This window comes from Erithacus rubecula (assembly GCF_903797595.1).
Source record: "Erithacus rubecula genome assembly, contig: SUPER_Z_unloc_6, whole genome shotgun sequence".
Taxonomy (NCBI): Eukaryota; Metazoa; Chordata; class Aves; order Passeriformes; family Muscicapidae; genus Erithacus; species Erithacus rubecula.
The window spans coordinates 892,014-909,810 of record NW_027635650.1 but is presented as its reverse complement, the minus strand read 5'-3'; the positions used below and the strand labels follow the sequence as shown (position 1 = coordinate 909,810).

Sequence of the window (17,797 nt, the reverse complement as noted above, 5' to 3'; positions counted from 1 at the left end):
CTATGCAACTATTAACTGAAGTATTAACTTCATATTAAAAAGAGCAGAAGTTAAAAATCAGCAATGTAGACATTTTTGCTTTCTTAGGTTTGGAAGGCATGTTTAAGAAGATTTTCAATGTTGCAAAAGTATCTTAGGAAACTTGAATTTCATGAATCTGTACAAAGTTAATTTCCTCCTTGATTCCATACACACAATAAGGCTATCAATTACTTTTTGTTACATCTGGGTTATTTATTACCTGTACATCTTTGTGAAAAGTCTTGATTTTCACTCAACAGACAAGGCCAGTTACACCCAAATACCACATAAATACAGAATTCATTATTTCTTCATTTCCTATTGTAACTAAAAGCTTTTTAAAATAATTTGTCTAAAACCAGCAGTATGTTTATCAATTAAGTGACACGCACTACCCTTCCCACTTGCACCTGGGAACCAAGAAAATGAGCAACCTCAGTATCAACTTACTGTGGCTGCCTTAAAGTGATTTCCATTAAGTGCTATAATTAGCATTGCCACTGACAAGTAGGACAAGAACAACGAAGACTCAAAGCCAGAACATGACTTCACGTGAGTTCAGTTTTTTTGACCAGATAAATAAAGACAGAAAGACAAATAAATAGCTTAAGAGTTACCAGACATTACCTAATGTCTTTAATACCTTTAGTGAGGACCCAGACAATGGGATCAAGTGCACAGTACATTCAAAATGACACTACATTGGCCAGGAGTGTTGAATTGTTGGAGGGTGGGAAAGCTCTGGAGAGTGATCTGGATCGATAAGCCAGGATCAATTGTGAGGTGGTGTTCCACCAAGGTGGAAGTGCTGGGGGGGCTTGAGTGAGCTGCTGTGAGTGCTTAATTTCTATTTGGGCTCAAACCATGACAGTGGTTCAACAAGACAAATTGCTGGGTTCTGCTCTGGAGTCAAACAATGTGCTACGCACCAAGTAGCAGGAAAGCTGCCCAATAAAAAGGGACCTAGAGGTCCTGATCAACACCCAACTGCACATGAGCCAGCCACATGTCAAGGAGGCAAAGAAGGCCAGTGGAATCCTGACCTGCACCAGCAATGGTGTGGCTAGCAGGACCAGTGACTGTCCCTCTTTACTTGGCAGTGATCAGGCCACACCTTGAATCCTCAGTTCAGTTTTGGGCCTCTCATAACAAGGAAGACATTGAGGTGCTGGACCTTCTCTAGAGAAGGGCAACAAAGCTGAAGAAGGGTCTAGAAGATAAGTCCTGTGTGAAACAGCTGAGGAAGCTGGGGATGTTCAGACTGGAGAAAAGGAGGCTCGGGAGACCTTACTGCTCCCTACAACTCTCTGTAGCCAGGTGGGGGATGAAGTCTTCTAGGCAACTACTGACAGGGCAAGTGAACATGGCTTCAAGCTCTGTCAGGGAAAGTTCAGGTTGGATATCAGGAAGAATTTCTTCATGGAAAGGGTTGCCAAGCTTTGGAATGGACTCCCCAGGGAGGTTGCAGAGTCATCTTCCCCAGGGATATTCAAGAAATGGACATAGCACTTGATGCTAAGGCTTAATTGACAAGAAGGTGATTAATCAAAGTTGGAATCAATGGTCTTGAAGGTCTTTTCCAACCTAAATATTCTGTGTTTTGAACCCATTCAAAGTAAGAGAAAGAGGTGGCGAGAACCAGATTTTGCAACTGCAGTATGCAAGAACAGTACCTTAGATATCCAAACCTACAACTCTGAATGCATAAACCAATGCAAAAGAAATATTGTCTTGATGTTAATCTCAACAACTGCTGAAAGTATTTCAAGACAAAAAAGCTTGCTTTCTTGAATAATTCCATTTACCTACTAAATTAACATGTTCTGAAGTATTTTGCTAAATCAAACTTCTTAAATATCAATGGGAAACCACAGAAAGATGACTGTCTTGTCCACAACAGCTTTATTGACATGTTACATTATCTTAGTACTCCAGTGGTTGAGATGGGACCTTCCAACTCATCAATACAGCATGACTAGACACAGTGCAGACTGGTGCAAGCAGTACCTCATTGACTTAAAAAAAATTAAACCAACAATACTGTCTGTAAGGAGAAAACAGGAAGACTAATTAGTTTCATCTTTCTTCTATACTGCCCATAATAGGAACAATATGTTATTCAGTGTATGCCAAGTATCATCCACTTCTATTCTAATGCTGCATCCTCCAAAAAAAGCAGCTTCCATCCCTAAGTGAAGACCCTTTCCTACCTCAGGGGTCTAGGAAACGATGCAGTGTGCTGTGTCTGCCATCCAGGATAAAACTCTCGCCTCTAGGAGATGAAGGGCACTAGTAACAGTGTCCAGCCACCAGAGTTTTCAGGCTGTAATACTAGCAATCATCTTCTGTCTGGAGGGCTTTCCCCATAAACATGCTCCAGCATTCATGGATCACCTCCTGCACAGGATCAGGCCATTCCTCCATGTACAGCTTCATTAGACAACCTCCCAGCCCTCCTGCCTTGCCCAGGGCAATGCTAACAAGTGGCACAGGCTCCAAGCTCTCCAGCACAGTGTCCTCTCTAGCTATCAGCTCTTTCCCAGCACAGCTGCTGCACAGTCACCTGGCATAGTGTCCACCACTTTATTTTCACTTCAAAGGACAGTGGTGTTGTCACACAATGGGGAGCTGTGTCCTTTATCGTCAGATCTGCCAAATCACTGTAAACAGGGCAGTTCCTCCACAACCACCTGTGAACCCAGAACAGTTTGCAATTTGGTCATGTCAGTGCTACCAGCTGCTCATTTCCAGCCCTGGGCCACTGTTTTGCACTGAACACTAAATTGTTGCCATCAGCCCATTACTCCACCAAACACAGTTCCTGACTCTGGCCCTATTGAGATGGCAATTCCGGAGCCCTGCTGGAAGCAGACCAGGGGCCTCAGGGGCTGAGACTGGATCACCCCAGTTCTTAACCAGCCCCTCCACATCTGTTAACACACAATTTATACAGGCACTTGTAACACAAATTCCCATTAATAAAAAATACAACTCCATCCAGATTTCACACCACTGCAAATGCCCTGTATGCAGGCCACACCAGGTCCAGCTGCTGTCTGCACTCCCCACCAATTACTGTCACAGGCAAAACTGCTTCAACAAAGGCAATTCTATTTAAATTGCTGGCAATGATAAGGCAACTAATTATCAATTTGGGTACTGAGGAAAAAAAGGCAAACAACCTAGCTTCCAGGGGAGTACCCTTTGTCCTCCTTCTCCAGGCTCTGCTTCAGTAAGAACTACTTTCCCCCCACCTTTCTATCTGAACTGCTCATTTGCATAGTCCCTTAGTCCCACCCCTACACCCAGTCCCCTCCCCAGCCCTTCAGCAAGATGACACAGGAGGCAAGGGTCAGCAATGGTCTTTCAGCTATGCCTTACTTCTCACTCATTTTCGCCTACTGCTGGTTGTGTCCTAAATTGTTCTTCTGCTCTAGCAGGTGTAACTGCTCAGGAGTAACTTATGTACAGGCTGCAAGCCCTTTGGCAGTCTGTGCTCCAGCATGGGCCTGCCATGGGCTGCAGTCTACTAAGGGGAGAGTCAGCCATGGGGCTGCAACCCCTCAGGGTGTCTCTACACCAGCATGGGTTGTCTACAGGTTCAGGAGTGCCTTACCTGCAGCCCAGAGCGCACTCAGGAGTGTCCCTGCTCCAGTGTTGCCTCCATAGGAGCCAGTCCTTTGAAGGGGTAACTCCTGTGGCATTGACTGCCCAAAGTGTACTTTTCTCTGTTCTTTCTTCTCACATCTCTTAGCATATATCATCCTTCTGCCTCCTGTTCATCCTCTTGCATGTCTTCATTTGTGTCTCCTGCCCATTTCAGTTGCCACTTACTTGTTAAAAAGTTATGAGCAGTAGCACCACACATGCTCACTTGACAGGTTGAGATTTTAAGCATGCAATGGACTGTTTTAATCAGCTTTGAAGCTGACCAAAATCACCCATGCCCAAAGTAGCCTCTTCACCCACTAGGCACTCTTTCTACTCCCCAGTACCGAAATCCTACCATTCATGTAAAAGGTAACCCATACAGGTAGTTTTCCAGGAGGGAGACATCCAAGTGAATACAAGATCTGTAAGATCTAAGGATAACTTAACTACAGCACAAAAAAATAAAACTATTAGAGAATATTACTGATTTCACGTTTAAAAAAAAACCCCAAACAATCCCCAAAAAAATAAAATAAAGCAGCAAAAGCAAATTTTTGGTATTCATGAATTCCATTCGGAAAGTGTGGACTGCATCAGTGAAGCAGATTGAGAACTGGCTGAGCAGCAGACCTCAGAGGGTCATAATCAGTGGCACAGGCTCTAGTTGGAGACCTATCTGTGGTGTTTCATCCCAATGTCCAATAGTGGCCCCAGGCATGTTTAACTTACCCATCAGTGGCTTGGATGAAGGGGCAGAGGCCTCCTCAGCAATTTCACTGACAACACACAGCTGGGAGCAGTGGCTGCTACCCCAGAGGAATGTGCTGCCCTTCAGAAGGACCTCAACAGGCGGGAGAGAAGGGCAGAGAGGAACCTTCCAAAATCCAGCAAAGGCAAATGAAAGGTCCTGCACGTGGGGAGGAACAACCCCAGGCACCAGCACAGGCTGGGGTGACCTGCTGGAAAGCAGCTCTGTGGAGAAGGAGCTGGGGGTCCTGGTGGACAACAAGCTCCCCATGAGTCAGCAGTGTGCCCTGGTGGCCAAGAAGGCCAGTGACATCCTGGGCTGCATTGAGGAGCAGTGCCAGCAGGTCAAGGAAGGGATCCTGCCCCTCTGCTCAGCCCTGGTGAGGCATCACCTGGAATGCTGTGTCCTGTTCTGGGCTCCTCAGTGCAAGAGACACAAAAGTGAGCATCCAGCAGAGAACTATAAAGACAATTAAGGGACTGGAGCATCTCTCATATGATGAAAAGCTGAGAGAACTTGGCCTGTTCAATGTTGAAAATAGATGAAAAGAGAAGAGACCCCATCAATGTCTACAATATCTGGAAGGAGGGTGCCAAGAGAATGGAGCCAGTGATGTCAAGTAATAGGACAAAAGGCAGAGACTGATCCACAGGAAGTTCCACCTGAATATGAGGAAAGACTCCTTTACTGTGCAGGTGACTGAGCGCTGGAACAGGCTGCCCAGAGAGGTTGTGGAGTCTCCCTCACTGGAGATAATCAAGGACTGTCTGGACACAGTCCTGTGCCAGGTGCTTTAGGAGTAACAGGGATGGCTGGACAGGGTGGGTTGGACCAGATGATCCACTGTGGTCCTTTCCAACCTGACCCATTCTGCAAGCTTTGCTTTCAGTAAGGGCTGAGGTTTATCACAGGTACCTATCAGACGCAGTAGAGCAGCAAGAAAGAAGAACAGATAAGTAGAAGGAAAGCAAACAGAAATTCAGGTATTTTCTAATCCTAGTAGTGATGCAAGAGTGGCCTTTTACTTAAGAGAGCAAAACAACTATCTACAAAGAGATACATTCTTGATCCTTTCCCCGCATACCCACAGAAAATTCCTCTGCCAGGTTCTATCTACTTTCTCAGTCGCTAAAATGCAAACACTCACAATACTCACAAACTCTAAAGGCATTTTTACTTGGACTTATCCAAGAAGGATCTGACTCACTATATATACTTGTTTTACTAGTACTATCATTATTTCTCAATACAAAAAAGAAGTGTGCTTATGGCTGGCACAGAGTACCGTGCTCTGTCGGTTGCTCTGCCGTACAGCCGTTGCAGCCAAACATCACACATTGCCCAAGTCCTGTGGACCCTGGTCTCCCACTAACACCGGGAAAGCCACACTTCACAGGTGTATACCAGCACACAACAAACACAAGCCTTCCCTAGCAGCACTAAGAGCAACGGAGCAAAGATCACCGCACAGAGCAGGGGGCAGAAACCCCGAGGTCGGTTTTGACGCGAGGACCGAGCTGCAGGGACACAGCTGTGCCCTGCGCACGGCCAGCCCGACGCCCGGGTGTCTCGGCGGGGTGTGCGGGAGCCGCCCCGCAGGGAGGCGGGCGGGTTCCCGGACTGACAGCCGAGGCAGGGAAGCCGCCGGCCCGGGCGGAGGTGGGCGGCGGACGGGGCCCGCTGCCCGGGGATCCGGGCGCGATGGCGGGTGGGTGACGGAACAACGCCGGCGCCATCCCCCCGCACCCCAGCGCTTACGTGTAGATGATGGACATGAAGTGCATGAGCCAGAGCACTACGAAGAGGATGAGCCCGAAGATGGCGAGTCCCTCTGAGGCCAGGGCCAACACCGCCATCCCCGGGGGGCGCGGCGGCCCGAGCAGGAGCCGGCGGAGCGGAGCGGGCGGGGGCGGCCCGAGGGCGGCGGTTGCTGCGGGCGGGGGCGGCCCGAGGGCGGCGGTTGCTGCGGGCGGGCTCGGGGCGGCTCCGGAGCGCCGCTGCTGCTCCGCACCGGCCTGCGCGCGGAGCCGCTGCCGCACCGAGAGCCGCCGCCACCTTTCTGTCAGCGCAGGAGGCGGGGCGGGCGGGCACATCCGTTACCGGCCCGGCCCCCACTGCCGTCGCCGCCGCCGCCTGACCTTGGGTCCGTCCCCCTCGGCCGCCCGGGGAGGAGCGGGGCGTCAGGAGTGGGTGTGCCCCGCTCCGGGTGTGCCCCGCTCGGCTGCCGGAGAGCGGTGCGGGCGCGGCACCGGCACCGGCTCCGGCTTCGTGTCCGTGTCCGTGTCCTGTTTCGGCGGTGGCCGCTGAGGAGACTGCAGCCGCTCATCCGCAGAGGCAGGGGTCGGGGGCAGCCGGATACTGCCGGTGCTGCCGAGCATCTCTGAGGAGACGCTGCGGGAGCTCGACCTGTTAAGTCTGGAAAAGAGAAGACTGAGAGGAGACCTCATTAATGCATATAAATATACCAAAAGCTGGTGCCAAGCCCAAGGTGCCAGAGTCTTTTCGGCGAGGCCCAGCGACAGGACAGGGAACAGTGGCCATAAACTAAATCAGAAGTTCCACCGAGAAGTTCCTGTCGACGTGACACAGCATTTCTTTACACAGGTAGAGCACTGAAACAGGCTACGCAGGAGGGTCATGGAGTCTCCTTGTCCCTAGGCATTCTAAACCATTCTAAACCATTCCAAATCTGCACCTGTTACTGGTTCACCTGTTCCAGGTGACCCTGCTTTAGCAGGGGTGTTAAACGGGATGATCTCCAGAGCTGTCTTCCAACAGTAACTGCTCTGTGATTCTGAGATGTAGTACAAGGGGGGGTTTACGCAGGGCTGCATGGCCTTTGTTATTTTCTTTATTGCTCTTGAGTCCGAAGACTTTCTTGGCGATGCTGAATGCTGCAGCACGGGACTGCTATTTCCAGCATAGTTGTGCACCTGTGAGCTGCTGGAGGTGCTGAACTCTGTAGTCAGAGCAGCTGCACCAGGGACTGGGGCAATTCCAGCAGTCATACTGCCATCTGTGGAGCCCAAGTAGTGCTAAAGCAACCTGGTGGCTACCAGCCTTGGCTACGTTTTAGTTAGTGCCCAGTTAATGAAAGAGTTAGTTGCTCATTACTAATCCTCTGAGCCAGCTATTCTTGCCTTTATTTTATCACAGTGTTTATGACAACTCCTATTACTGTGATGTGGCTCCATTTTTAAGGAGGTTCATATGCAGAAACCTCCCAACATTTCTTGCTCTCTTTTACAGTTCAGCTTTTTTGATCTGGAGACAGAAATATCAATTTATCTTTTTTTTTTCCTTATTGTGTAATAGGCAAACATGCATTGCATTAACTGTTTTAAATTTAACTCCATTAATCTGGGCTATGCTGTGGGAGGATAAAACTACTTGACTGGCTGTGCCTGCGTACTGAGCTTGCCAGAATAAGCACAGCCTTACATAAGAGACTATGTTTACCTGTGCAAGAGAAAGTATACTTTTTTCAGGTGTCTTGACCAGTAACACAAGCTGAACATTGCACTGTATGCATGTTCTCTAATAGCTTTTTTCCTCCACAGCTCTCTGTTATCAATATAGGTAAAGGAGTGTTCATACATTCTGCTAAGAGCTCAGCTGAGGTTTTGAAAAGTGTTGTCGTCACCACAACAACTATAGAAAGAACTGGGTTTCAATTAAGCTCTAGCTGTATGTGAGAAGTTAGGATATAGCAATTTAAAGACAACTTACTGTCAGAAAAGACGAGATCTCACCTGGTAACGAATTAACCACATTAAAAGTACAATTTAAAACTAAAAGTGGAAAGCTACTAATAACTGGTAAGAACAGGTGAAGTATCAGTCCATTCTTGTGCGAACACTGCGTGTGTGGTCTGTTAGTTCCTGGTTAATGTTACTTTCCACATAAATAAATCATGGGGCCAGAAACATGCCTTTTTACTGGCTTCAGTGATTTTTTGTTATAACTTCCTTAAAAAATAACTTTTCAAGTAAAATAAATTACCTTGATTTTCAAATTCCCCTATTGTGTTTGCAAATCATTTGTAACTGAAAGTGGCAGGTTTTTTCTATTTTTTTCTACATTTAGAGTCTAATGATCACATTTATATTGATTTAAGATTGCCTCAATGAGCTTTATAGACATTTTTTGCCATTATTTGAATTGCCATGCTAAACATTGGCACAGTCACAAGTCTAGTTTAGTAAGAGAATTCAGAGCTGATATGTATGAATTGGTGGAATATAGCTCATATAACCCTTACCTGGTTGGCTTGCATCTCTTTTTGAAGGCAAAAACAGCCTATGCAAAAGAATATCATGTCTTAAAATATGATAGTACAGGGAAAGGAGGAAGACTGAGGATCTGTATCTCCAGTAATCATGAATCATGATGGTCAGGGGTGAAGGCATCTGCTTGAAGTACAAAAGGAAACAATAAATCTTTCTATATCTGTATCTCTGCATATTTCACAGAATCAGCTCTGGTGGAAAAGACCTTTGAGATCATTGAGTCCAACCTCTGACCTAACATGGCTCTGCCAACTAAAGCATGGCACTGAGTGCCAAGGACAGTGACTCCACAAGCTCCCTAGCCAGTCCCTTCCAATGCTCAGCCATTCTTTCTGTGAAGAACTTGTTCCTAATGTCCAGCCTAAATCTCCTCTGGCATAGCTGAAGGGAGGCACTCATTGTGTTGCTGAACATCCCCAGTCCCTCATGACTTGTGCCCCAGACTTTGTTTCCCTTCTAAAGATTATATATATTTAAAAAAAAAAAAACTAACATATACATACATATATGTATACACACATATGTATATACATACACACATATATATATATACATTTATGTATGTATATATAGGTATGAGTAATACAGGCTCAGAGTTGTTTGAGGTTTTTTTAAAGCTCTAAGTCCTCTCACTTTTGGGGCTAGCTTTGCTTCAAAAATAATCTCTCTGTTCTGGTGTTTTAAAAGTCATATCTCTAAGGAATATTAAACAAACAGGTTTCTTTTAAAAACAAAATCTGTTGCAGGTAATATTAGCAAAAAATCAGTACCATAAAGCTCCTTTATACCAATATAGCATTAAGAAGCAGGCATTCTTTATTACTGCACTGGATGCACACGGGATATCTCTACCAGTTGAGCTGAGTATAGAAAAGCTCTTGCTTCTATACTGAACTTTGCATAATATTAATTGCTATTCCTAGAATAAACATACATGTGATAATTACATCCCTGAAATGATTATTAGTAAATGTTCCCTCCCCTTTGCACAAGTGTTCTTATGTCCCAGGGCTTCCTCTGGTGGTCGTAAACCCCAAAGTTATAGCTGACTGCTGGATAAACTGGTGTTATTTCCCAACATGGAAGTAACTTCATTATTTTGCACCTCTTCTGGGTTAGCTTTTAACATGATCCTACAGAATAGGCATTGTGTGGTTCCATTGGCTACTGGTTTGGCAGCATAAGTATTGCATTTTCCCACCAGCTGAGCAAATAATTATTCATCTGATAACAGTATGTACATGGAATTTCACATGCTGAGCAGAATATATATTGAAATAAAATTGTTGTTTTTAACCGCAAATATGTTAGAGAAATCTTGACTAAAAGCATAGAGAGGGAAGAAGGTAATTTGCATTTACATTTTTGTCTGCTTTGGTAATGTTTTATATTGACATTTTTTATTAATAGTTTTGAGAATAAAGTTGGATTTTTTCACAAGTATCTAAAAATATACTTTTAGTTGTCCAATTGGATACACACTATGCATGGGCTTTTTGCTCTGACTATAATTTATTGTTTTATTAATGGAACTCAATTGGCCATTGACATATGGTTTCATAATTCTTCTATGAATATTTCACTTTTATAAAGATAAGGAAAAAATCAAGCAAAATTACAAGTTGATTAGAGAGCTACATATTTCATGATTTTCAGAAAAATAAGCCTTCATTCTGAGAGTTTCTGAGTTTTCATCAGTATAAACCTTTTTTGGACATTAAAACTGCTGAGTGCAAGTTAAAGGTATACTATTATTAGAAGCATATAATGGAGTTTCTTTTTCCACCTGCTAGAACACTAGGGTTCTTTACATCTCTCAACCCTTTTTGCTGCAAAAGTGTTGCATTCTTTTAACTTAAGCAAGGGTAGCCTAGAGCACATTCCCAAGTCTTAGTGGATGCAGTGAAGGGGAGGTTGTTTGGGGGCTTGGGAACCAAGTACATCAAGCGCTTGAATGAGGGAAAAGAATTTGGTCAGGGAGCAACAGAACAGAAATTGCAGTCAGAGAGCCCCCTTGGGGATCAAAAACATGAGTGTTTTTGTTAGCCATGAGTAAAAGCCAAAAAGGGTAAAATCCGAGGAACAGAATCTAACCACAGAAGTGAGCTAAAGAGTGATGTTTCATGACTGAAAGGGGCTAGATCTAAAGGTAATGTTTGTTGTTTCCAAGAAAAAGTATTTGATGCTCCAAGAATACATATAGACACAAATAATAAATGTAAATGGATCTATGGATACTGGCACTGAAATTAGTCCCTTAGAAACTCCAGGGCCCCAGCACTGGCCCCATGGTACAAAAATGGAGGCTAGGGTAGGAGGTGGTTCCTGAGCTCAGCCAAAGCAGATCCAGGAGCAGCTGGAAAGCTCACAGTCTTTCTTGCTACTACAGCCATGACTGCCTGGAAGCAAAACTGCCTTGGCCAGATAGGTGAGCAAAATTGTAAAGATGTTTTGGTCATCACTTATCAAAGCTTAGAGTGTGGAGGGAATAAGTGCTTCAGAAAGATATCTGTCTTAGAAATCAGGCTCAGCCCTGCCTTGAAGCTGAGTGCCCGGCAGTGTCTGAAGTCCATGTTAACACACTGACGACAAGATAACTCGTGATTGAAAATAGTCCAAGATAACTCACAGGGTTTCCTACTCATGTCTCAAGGGCTGGAATACAGCACACACCATTAGCTTCGTCAGAGGCATCCCTAAGGAATACCTCCTTCCTACAAAGATATGAGTTGTATTTGAATCTTTCCCAACCACTACAGAATTTTCAAGCATCCAGGAATCAGTCTGCGCTCCTTTATGGAGTGCTGGGATCTGCTTTCTGATACCTGTGAGTATTTGGATGCAGTTTCCCACAATATGAGTGGAGGTACAGACTGAAGGTGGACAGAACAGTTATATGCAAGTAGCCAGAAGGCACTGAGACTTTTGTTGTAGCCATATACTTGGTTCTCATCACAAAGAGTCACAGATTCATAGCACTGTTTGAAAGGGACATCTTGACTTGTTCAATTTCTGCCTGGGTGCTACTGAAAGAACTGGAGGACAGAGTAACCTAAAGACAAAAATACACAGCTAAAATTGTCAAGAGGAAAACTTGTCTGGCATTTTAAGAATACTATTTTTTAAAGCTATTTTAAAAGCTATTCCTGAAGTGGTTTAGAAACAGGTTTTTTTAAATAGTTCACACTATTTCAATCAGATATGAATGATTCCAGAGTTGCTCATTTAGCTGAGCAACTACATTGTTTAGCAGCAATTATGTTATTGCTGCTCCTCCATCTTACTACAATGCTTTCTGATATCTCAGTTCTTTTATTTTGTGAAACTAATCTCAATAATAGAGGTCAAAGGGACATGATAAGAACCACTGTGCAAATATATTTCACAACCACATCGAGCAAGTTGTCCCAACTCTTTTTTAGAAACATATCTTATTGATCACATCCAATACAGGTATAAAGCTGTACTTGCATTTCTTTCAAGGAGTTGCAAATAACAGGCCCCTGTACCTGAGAAGCTCTGCTGTTCCAAACTGTGTTGTGTGTTTATAGCATATAGCAACCTGCTATTTGGAACAGAGAAATTGGTTTTTTCCATAACAAAATGACAAAATGTTATATATTATTTTGCTCAGGAATTGCAATAGCAGAGCCATTTTCACAGCTGTGTGCTGAACTGGGCTGATAGATCACAACTTCAGTAGCTACTCCTGCATGTCTGGGAGGTTCACAGGGTGTGGTGAGCTGAGACTAGCTGAAACAGTGGGGTCTCTCATGCAGTTTGCAATTGGTGCCTCAGATGTTCCTCACCCAGCTCGCAGGGATCATCTATTCTGACCTATGCCCATTTTCCACAGCAGCTACCGGCTCTGGCTTTGCACAGGGACATGCATCCAGGTGGAAACAATCAGGTTGACCTGAGATGTCTGGTCTCCAAGCTTCCTGTGTTGTCACTCATTTGTATTTCTGCTGTGGTTATTTAATGACTACAGTGAAGCAGCTTTTAAGTGGCTCAGAAGACTAATACACATTGAGTCTACTCAGGCACAGTTTGAAACCTGAGTTTTCAGTTTCTCTCTAGTTAACCGATATAAATGATGCAATCTGAGTTTCTTTTTCTAAAAACATTCAGTATTTTCCATAGCATTTTCCTGTTCTTTCCAAAGAAAAGATCATCCTTAGTTTTGTTGTTACATTGTCCTTTACACGAGTAATTCCTTAAAAATGTGAGGAAAACTGCTGAGGAAAATGATCAAGTTTCAGATACTATTTAAGCCCTTTATAAAAGCACTACAGTTTAATGTTCTTCTAAATTTCTTTGCAAAGGAATATTCTTATAATCAGGTGCACAACAGGTGGGAGAGGAGGCTGAACTTCCATTTTTTACAATGGAGTCAGCTCTGAAAAATGAACTCCATTTCTCAAATAGTGAATTAAAAAATTCTATGTACATTTTCTGTTGTTATCAATACTAAGTTGTTAGGTATTGTGTGAACTGATTTCATGCTGGGGACTTCTAGGCAGTAAAAGAGATGGAGGTTACTAGATCTCTCAGCATCATGGTCTTCTCACATAGTGACTTCTGTTTTACTTAGGAGTTCTCTTCAGTTTGGTTTTCATGTTTACTCAGAGAGTGACTGTTATATAAAGATGTACAGGTAGGAATTAATGTCACCTGGTATGGATAAATGTTGGAATGCTCTCCAAAAGGATGCCCCTGAAATGGAATATTGACTCACCTACTTCTGGATTAAACTGGTCTTAGCAACCACAAGTGTCTATAGCCAGCTCTGCTTACATTTGTAAGAACAGAGTCTTGCCAGGAACAGAAGTACAAGCAGCTGGTTGTTGTTGTTGTGTTAAGGTTAATGATATCAATCTAGACATTGAGGATGAAACAGTGGGAACAACTGCAGGATGCATCAAAATTTCACCTTATTCAGGAGTGTAATCTGTTTCAGATACTGACAAAAGTGCACAAACTAATGATTGAGTAATTTGCCCCAATTTCACTTAAGTTTGAGACCTCAGCCTAGAGTGCAAAAGTGAAAGCCACAGAGTTTTTGATCTGTTGGTCTTCCTTGTGTGCAACCCTTCCACTTGTCTGTGCCAAAAATCCCTGTGGTACAAAAAAAACTGCTCTTGGATCAGTCTTAACTTGAATGCATTTGGAAGTGTCATTTCTGAAATCACTGGTACTGTGTCTGGCAGGCACAACTGCTGTGCCCTTTTGCCTAAGGACAAAAAGTTCAGTCCTTTGCTAGTGAGTCATAGCTGGGTGGAACATACAACTGTGTATTACATAGCTGTAATACAGGGGATGGGCTAATTCTGCATGCTCGTCATCATGAGCCATTGTTGCATTGCATCATGTATTCCAAACCCATGGTGTCAGTGTAAGTGTGACAGTTGATTTTGATAAGTAGGAAACAAGTCTACAAATTACCGCATCCTCCAAGGACTCCAAGGGACTATTACAAGATTATATATTTTTATCAATTTCTTAGTGTTTTGTTCTGTTTTTTATTACAGCTAAAGGTTCTTTTCGGGCATATAATTGTTGTAATTTTGCATGTGGAAAGGCTATATTCTGTTTCTGTGTATCACAACCATAAGGTCCTGGGCACTTTTGAAAAGCAGTAGGCATTTTGTATTCAGCTGACTTCATCACAGTTGAATCAGAAACATTTTATGCATCTCCTCCTAGTAACCTTTCTTTTGCCCTTTCCTTCTTTTTCCCTCTCAAGCAAATAGAAATACTACTCAGGTAGCAAATGTTTTGTGTGTGTGACAGAGTACAAACATTAGATATGGTTTAATGGGCAGTGTTTCACTGCAGTCTAAAGCCATTTCCTTGCTTGCGTGTATGTTTGTGTGCTCAATATGGCCTTACTTTGCTTTTAATTGTTCTGTTTCTCAATGCCATGAGAGAGCAGGCAGCTCACCTAAGAGGCTTGTATCACATGAACAGGTGTGGCTTTGAAAGAAACTCCAGATTATTTCCAGCAGGAACTTATTTACCACTGAGTCTTTTCACAGTTACCTACTTGTGAGAATGGGGCTAATAAACAAACTCTCATTTGGCAATACAGCCATGCTTGGCATGAAGTAATCAGCCTTTCCAAAGGCTAAAAGAAAAGCTCCTTTGGCTGATTCAGACATTTATGCAGCACATTACTCTTTGGTTAGAGGGCTGTGTGGCTAAAGAAATTGGGATGCATTGACCACAATGCTTCTCTCCATCCCTAGGGAATAAGGAGCAGGTGTTAGACCTTCCATGAGGTGCAGGCATATCACACAGGGTCCCAACCTCTTTGGGAATCTTTAGAGAAACTTAAGGAAGTGAGAGCACAGGCCAATGGAGTCCTACAGTCAGAGTTTGGCACAGTGGTACAAATCTACGTGTAGGTAGTTAAAGGTTGTAGCTGTGTTACCATTAAGGCTCTAGCAAAAGTATTCCCAAATATTCTTTTGTACCTTTGCCTGCACGTATTCTACCTGGTATGGAGAGAATTAAATATCAAGGAAATGTGAAAAACATGTGACAGACAATGCCAATTAGTTAAGGAATGTTAAATTATGATTGTGAATAAGCATTTTTCTTATTCTGGGAAATGCAAAATAAATCACTTTGCTATTTGTAAATATCCACTTATTTAAAGGAAGATATCAGCACTTTGGTTAAGCGGTGGATAGGATGGTAATACATGTTCATACGTGCTATTATACATTAAATATGTAGTCCATTACAAAGTATTGCTAAAGGAAAAGAATAAGCAAGTGTCAGCAACTGTCATAATTGGTGTCCCAAAGCTGACTCCATACTGATGCAATGTATTGACAGTTCCCACAATCACAGAATGTGTCATGTTGGAAGGATGGGTCATTTGTTCCAGGCTCCCTGCTCAAGCAGGGTCATATGAAGCACATGGCATAGGATTATGTCCAGATGGTTCTTGAATATGCCCAGTGGGAGAAACTCGACAATCTCTCTGGGCAATGTGTTGCAAGGCATGGTCACCCACTCTGTGTAAAGAAGCCTTTCTTCATATTCCTCATTTATTCCCACTGCCCCTTGTCCTATTGTTTGGCACCACATTCCTCATTTATTCCCACTGCCCCTTGTCCTATTGTTTGGCACCACCGAGAAGGACCTGGATCCAGCTTCTTGACACCCTCCCTTCAAATATTTGATGAGGTTCCCTTTCAATCATCTCTTCTTGAGGCTGAACACACCCAGCTCCCTCAGCCTTTCCCCATAAGAAAGATGCTCCACTCCCTTAATCCTCTTTGTTGCCCTCCACTGGACCTGCTCCAGAGCTCCATGTCTCTCTTGCACTGAGGAGCCCAGAACAGGACACAGCATTCCAGGTGATGCCTCACCAGGGCTGAGCAGAGGGGCAGGATCCCTTCCTTGACCTGCTGGCACTGCTCTTCCTAAGGTACTCCAGGATGCTTTTTTTCTTTTCCTAATATTTAGCCCTGATTGGAGTGGAACTATATTCACCTATACTAGCCTAAAACCTGTCCTAATGTTAAAAAGACCCACTTCCAGATATTAAAGTAAGTCCATGCTGCACATCCAAGAAATTACTGAAATTTTCATTATTTATCCTAGAAATGTTCTGAAGTTTTAAATAAACCTCAATGCACCTCCTTTTGCAAAAAACTGAAACAGAACAAAACCATTTTTTGCTCTCCTGAATCACACCATATCGGAAATATATGGTGTTTCACATGTGATTGTGCCAAATTAATTTATATTTATATTTTTCTACTTTTCCTATACTTATTAAATTGAATTTTTGATAACAGATTACATCCTTTGATACAGTGAACATTCTTATATATAGTGTTTTTAGTTTTTACCCACATTTCTGAGGGCTAAGAAAATCATTTCCTATGCTACAATTTCCAAATAATGCAATTTAAAAATACTTACTATGACAACATCGTATCTACTTACATGCAAAATCTTCTACATTTTTGCAATAATGTCATTTCACTTCTACTCTAAATATGTCGCGTATTCTGAGGTTCTACAAAGAGACCAGGCTGTTCCTTGAGCTGCTTCTTGTCAGACTTTAGCCATGATACTACAAAGGCAATTAACAAAAATGAGGCTATAAATAATTTAAGGTTACAGCTAAAATGTTTTAATACTGTGGACTACAGAGTTAATTTCATGTGCAGAAATCCAACTCATAGTCCTTGTAGAGGAATGTAACAAACATAAAATACTAGACAATAAAGCACATATTTAACCACAGTAGCTGAATCAATTGTGCTGTGATGATTTTGGCAAATTACAATGCAAGTAGTTGCCACATACCCAGAAATACAAATGATTGAAAAATTACAAAATTATTTTTCTATTTAAGGTACTAAGCCACTTTATAAGATTCCACTAAATTAGGGCTTAATTTTAAATCAAGCTCTCCTTAAGAAAGTAATCTCTGTGTCCCTTTTCATTTGGCACATTATTGAGTTCTTTTGTTTGTTACCAACTCAAAAGTAAAAGCAGTTTCAGAATATGCATTTGTAGAACAGTGAAATGATCCTCAGCAACTTTACAGAGCTTTGTAAACAGCAAAAAATGGCATCAGGACATGGGGAATATTAAATATTTGTTACAATAGTTCTTAAACTGCTTTCTGATTGTGAACATTACTGAAGTGTTTTGCGAAATGTTTTCATTGAAAGACAATCACTTTTTTATACTTTCTAAGACAGTAACAATAGAGTGGCTCCTATCTGCCTATCACTAACATGAAGAATAATTTTACTCTAATATATTGTTTCTTTGTTTAGAATCAAAATACTAGAATTATTTTCTGACAGTCATATCTCAAACATTTTCTCCCTTTAGTCCCAAAGCTTGCTTCACTTCTCTTATTTTTCTAATCTACCCATTTCTTTCTCAATGGGCATCTGTTTTAACAGTCAGTTTTCCCAGGAATGTAAAGTATCAGACCTGCCTATTGTACGGACATTCAGGGACAGCTTGTATCCTCTTTGGAACCACAAAGGAAACAGTATGTTAAAAACCCTTTCCACCCAAGAACTGGGCTCATATTCCATGGCAAAGG

General features: G+C 42.8%; 1 protein-coding gene across 2 annotated transcripts in view; it reads right to left on the bottom strand.

The window, feature by feature from the left end:
- Nucleotides 1–6,522, bottom strand: part of UGCG (UDP-glucose ceramide glucosyltransferase) — a 35,438-nt gene extending 28,916 nt beyond the window's left edge. The window contains exons 1-2 of one of the 2 annotated variants that reach the window (XM_079331616.1): nucleotides 6,395–6,512; nucleotides 6,179–6,361 (exon numbers count right to left, since the gene is read on the bottom strand). In XM_079331616.1, coding sequence (XP_079187742.1) covers nucleotides 6,179–6,276 — 98 coding nt within the window. In that variant the 5' untranslated portion in view covers nucleotides 6,277–6,361; nucleotides 6,395–6,512. Of the gene's footprint in view, nucleotides 1–6,178 lie in introns of both variants that reach the window. The other variant, XM_079331615.1, reaches the window with a different exon arrangement.
- Nucleotides 6,523–17,797: the final 11,275 nt, after the last annotated feature.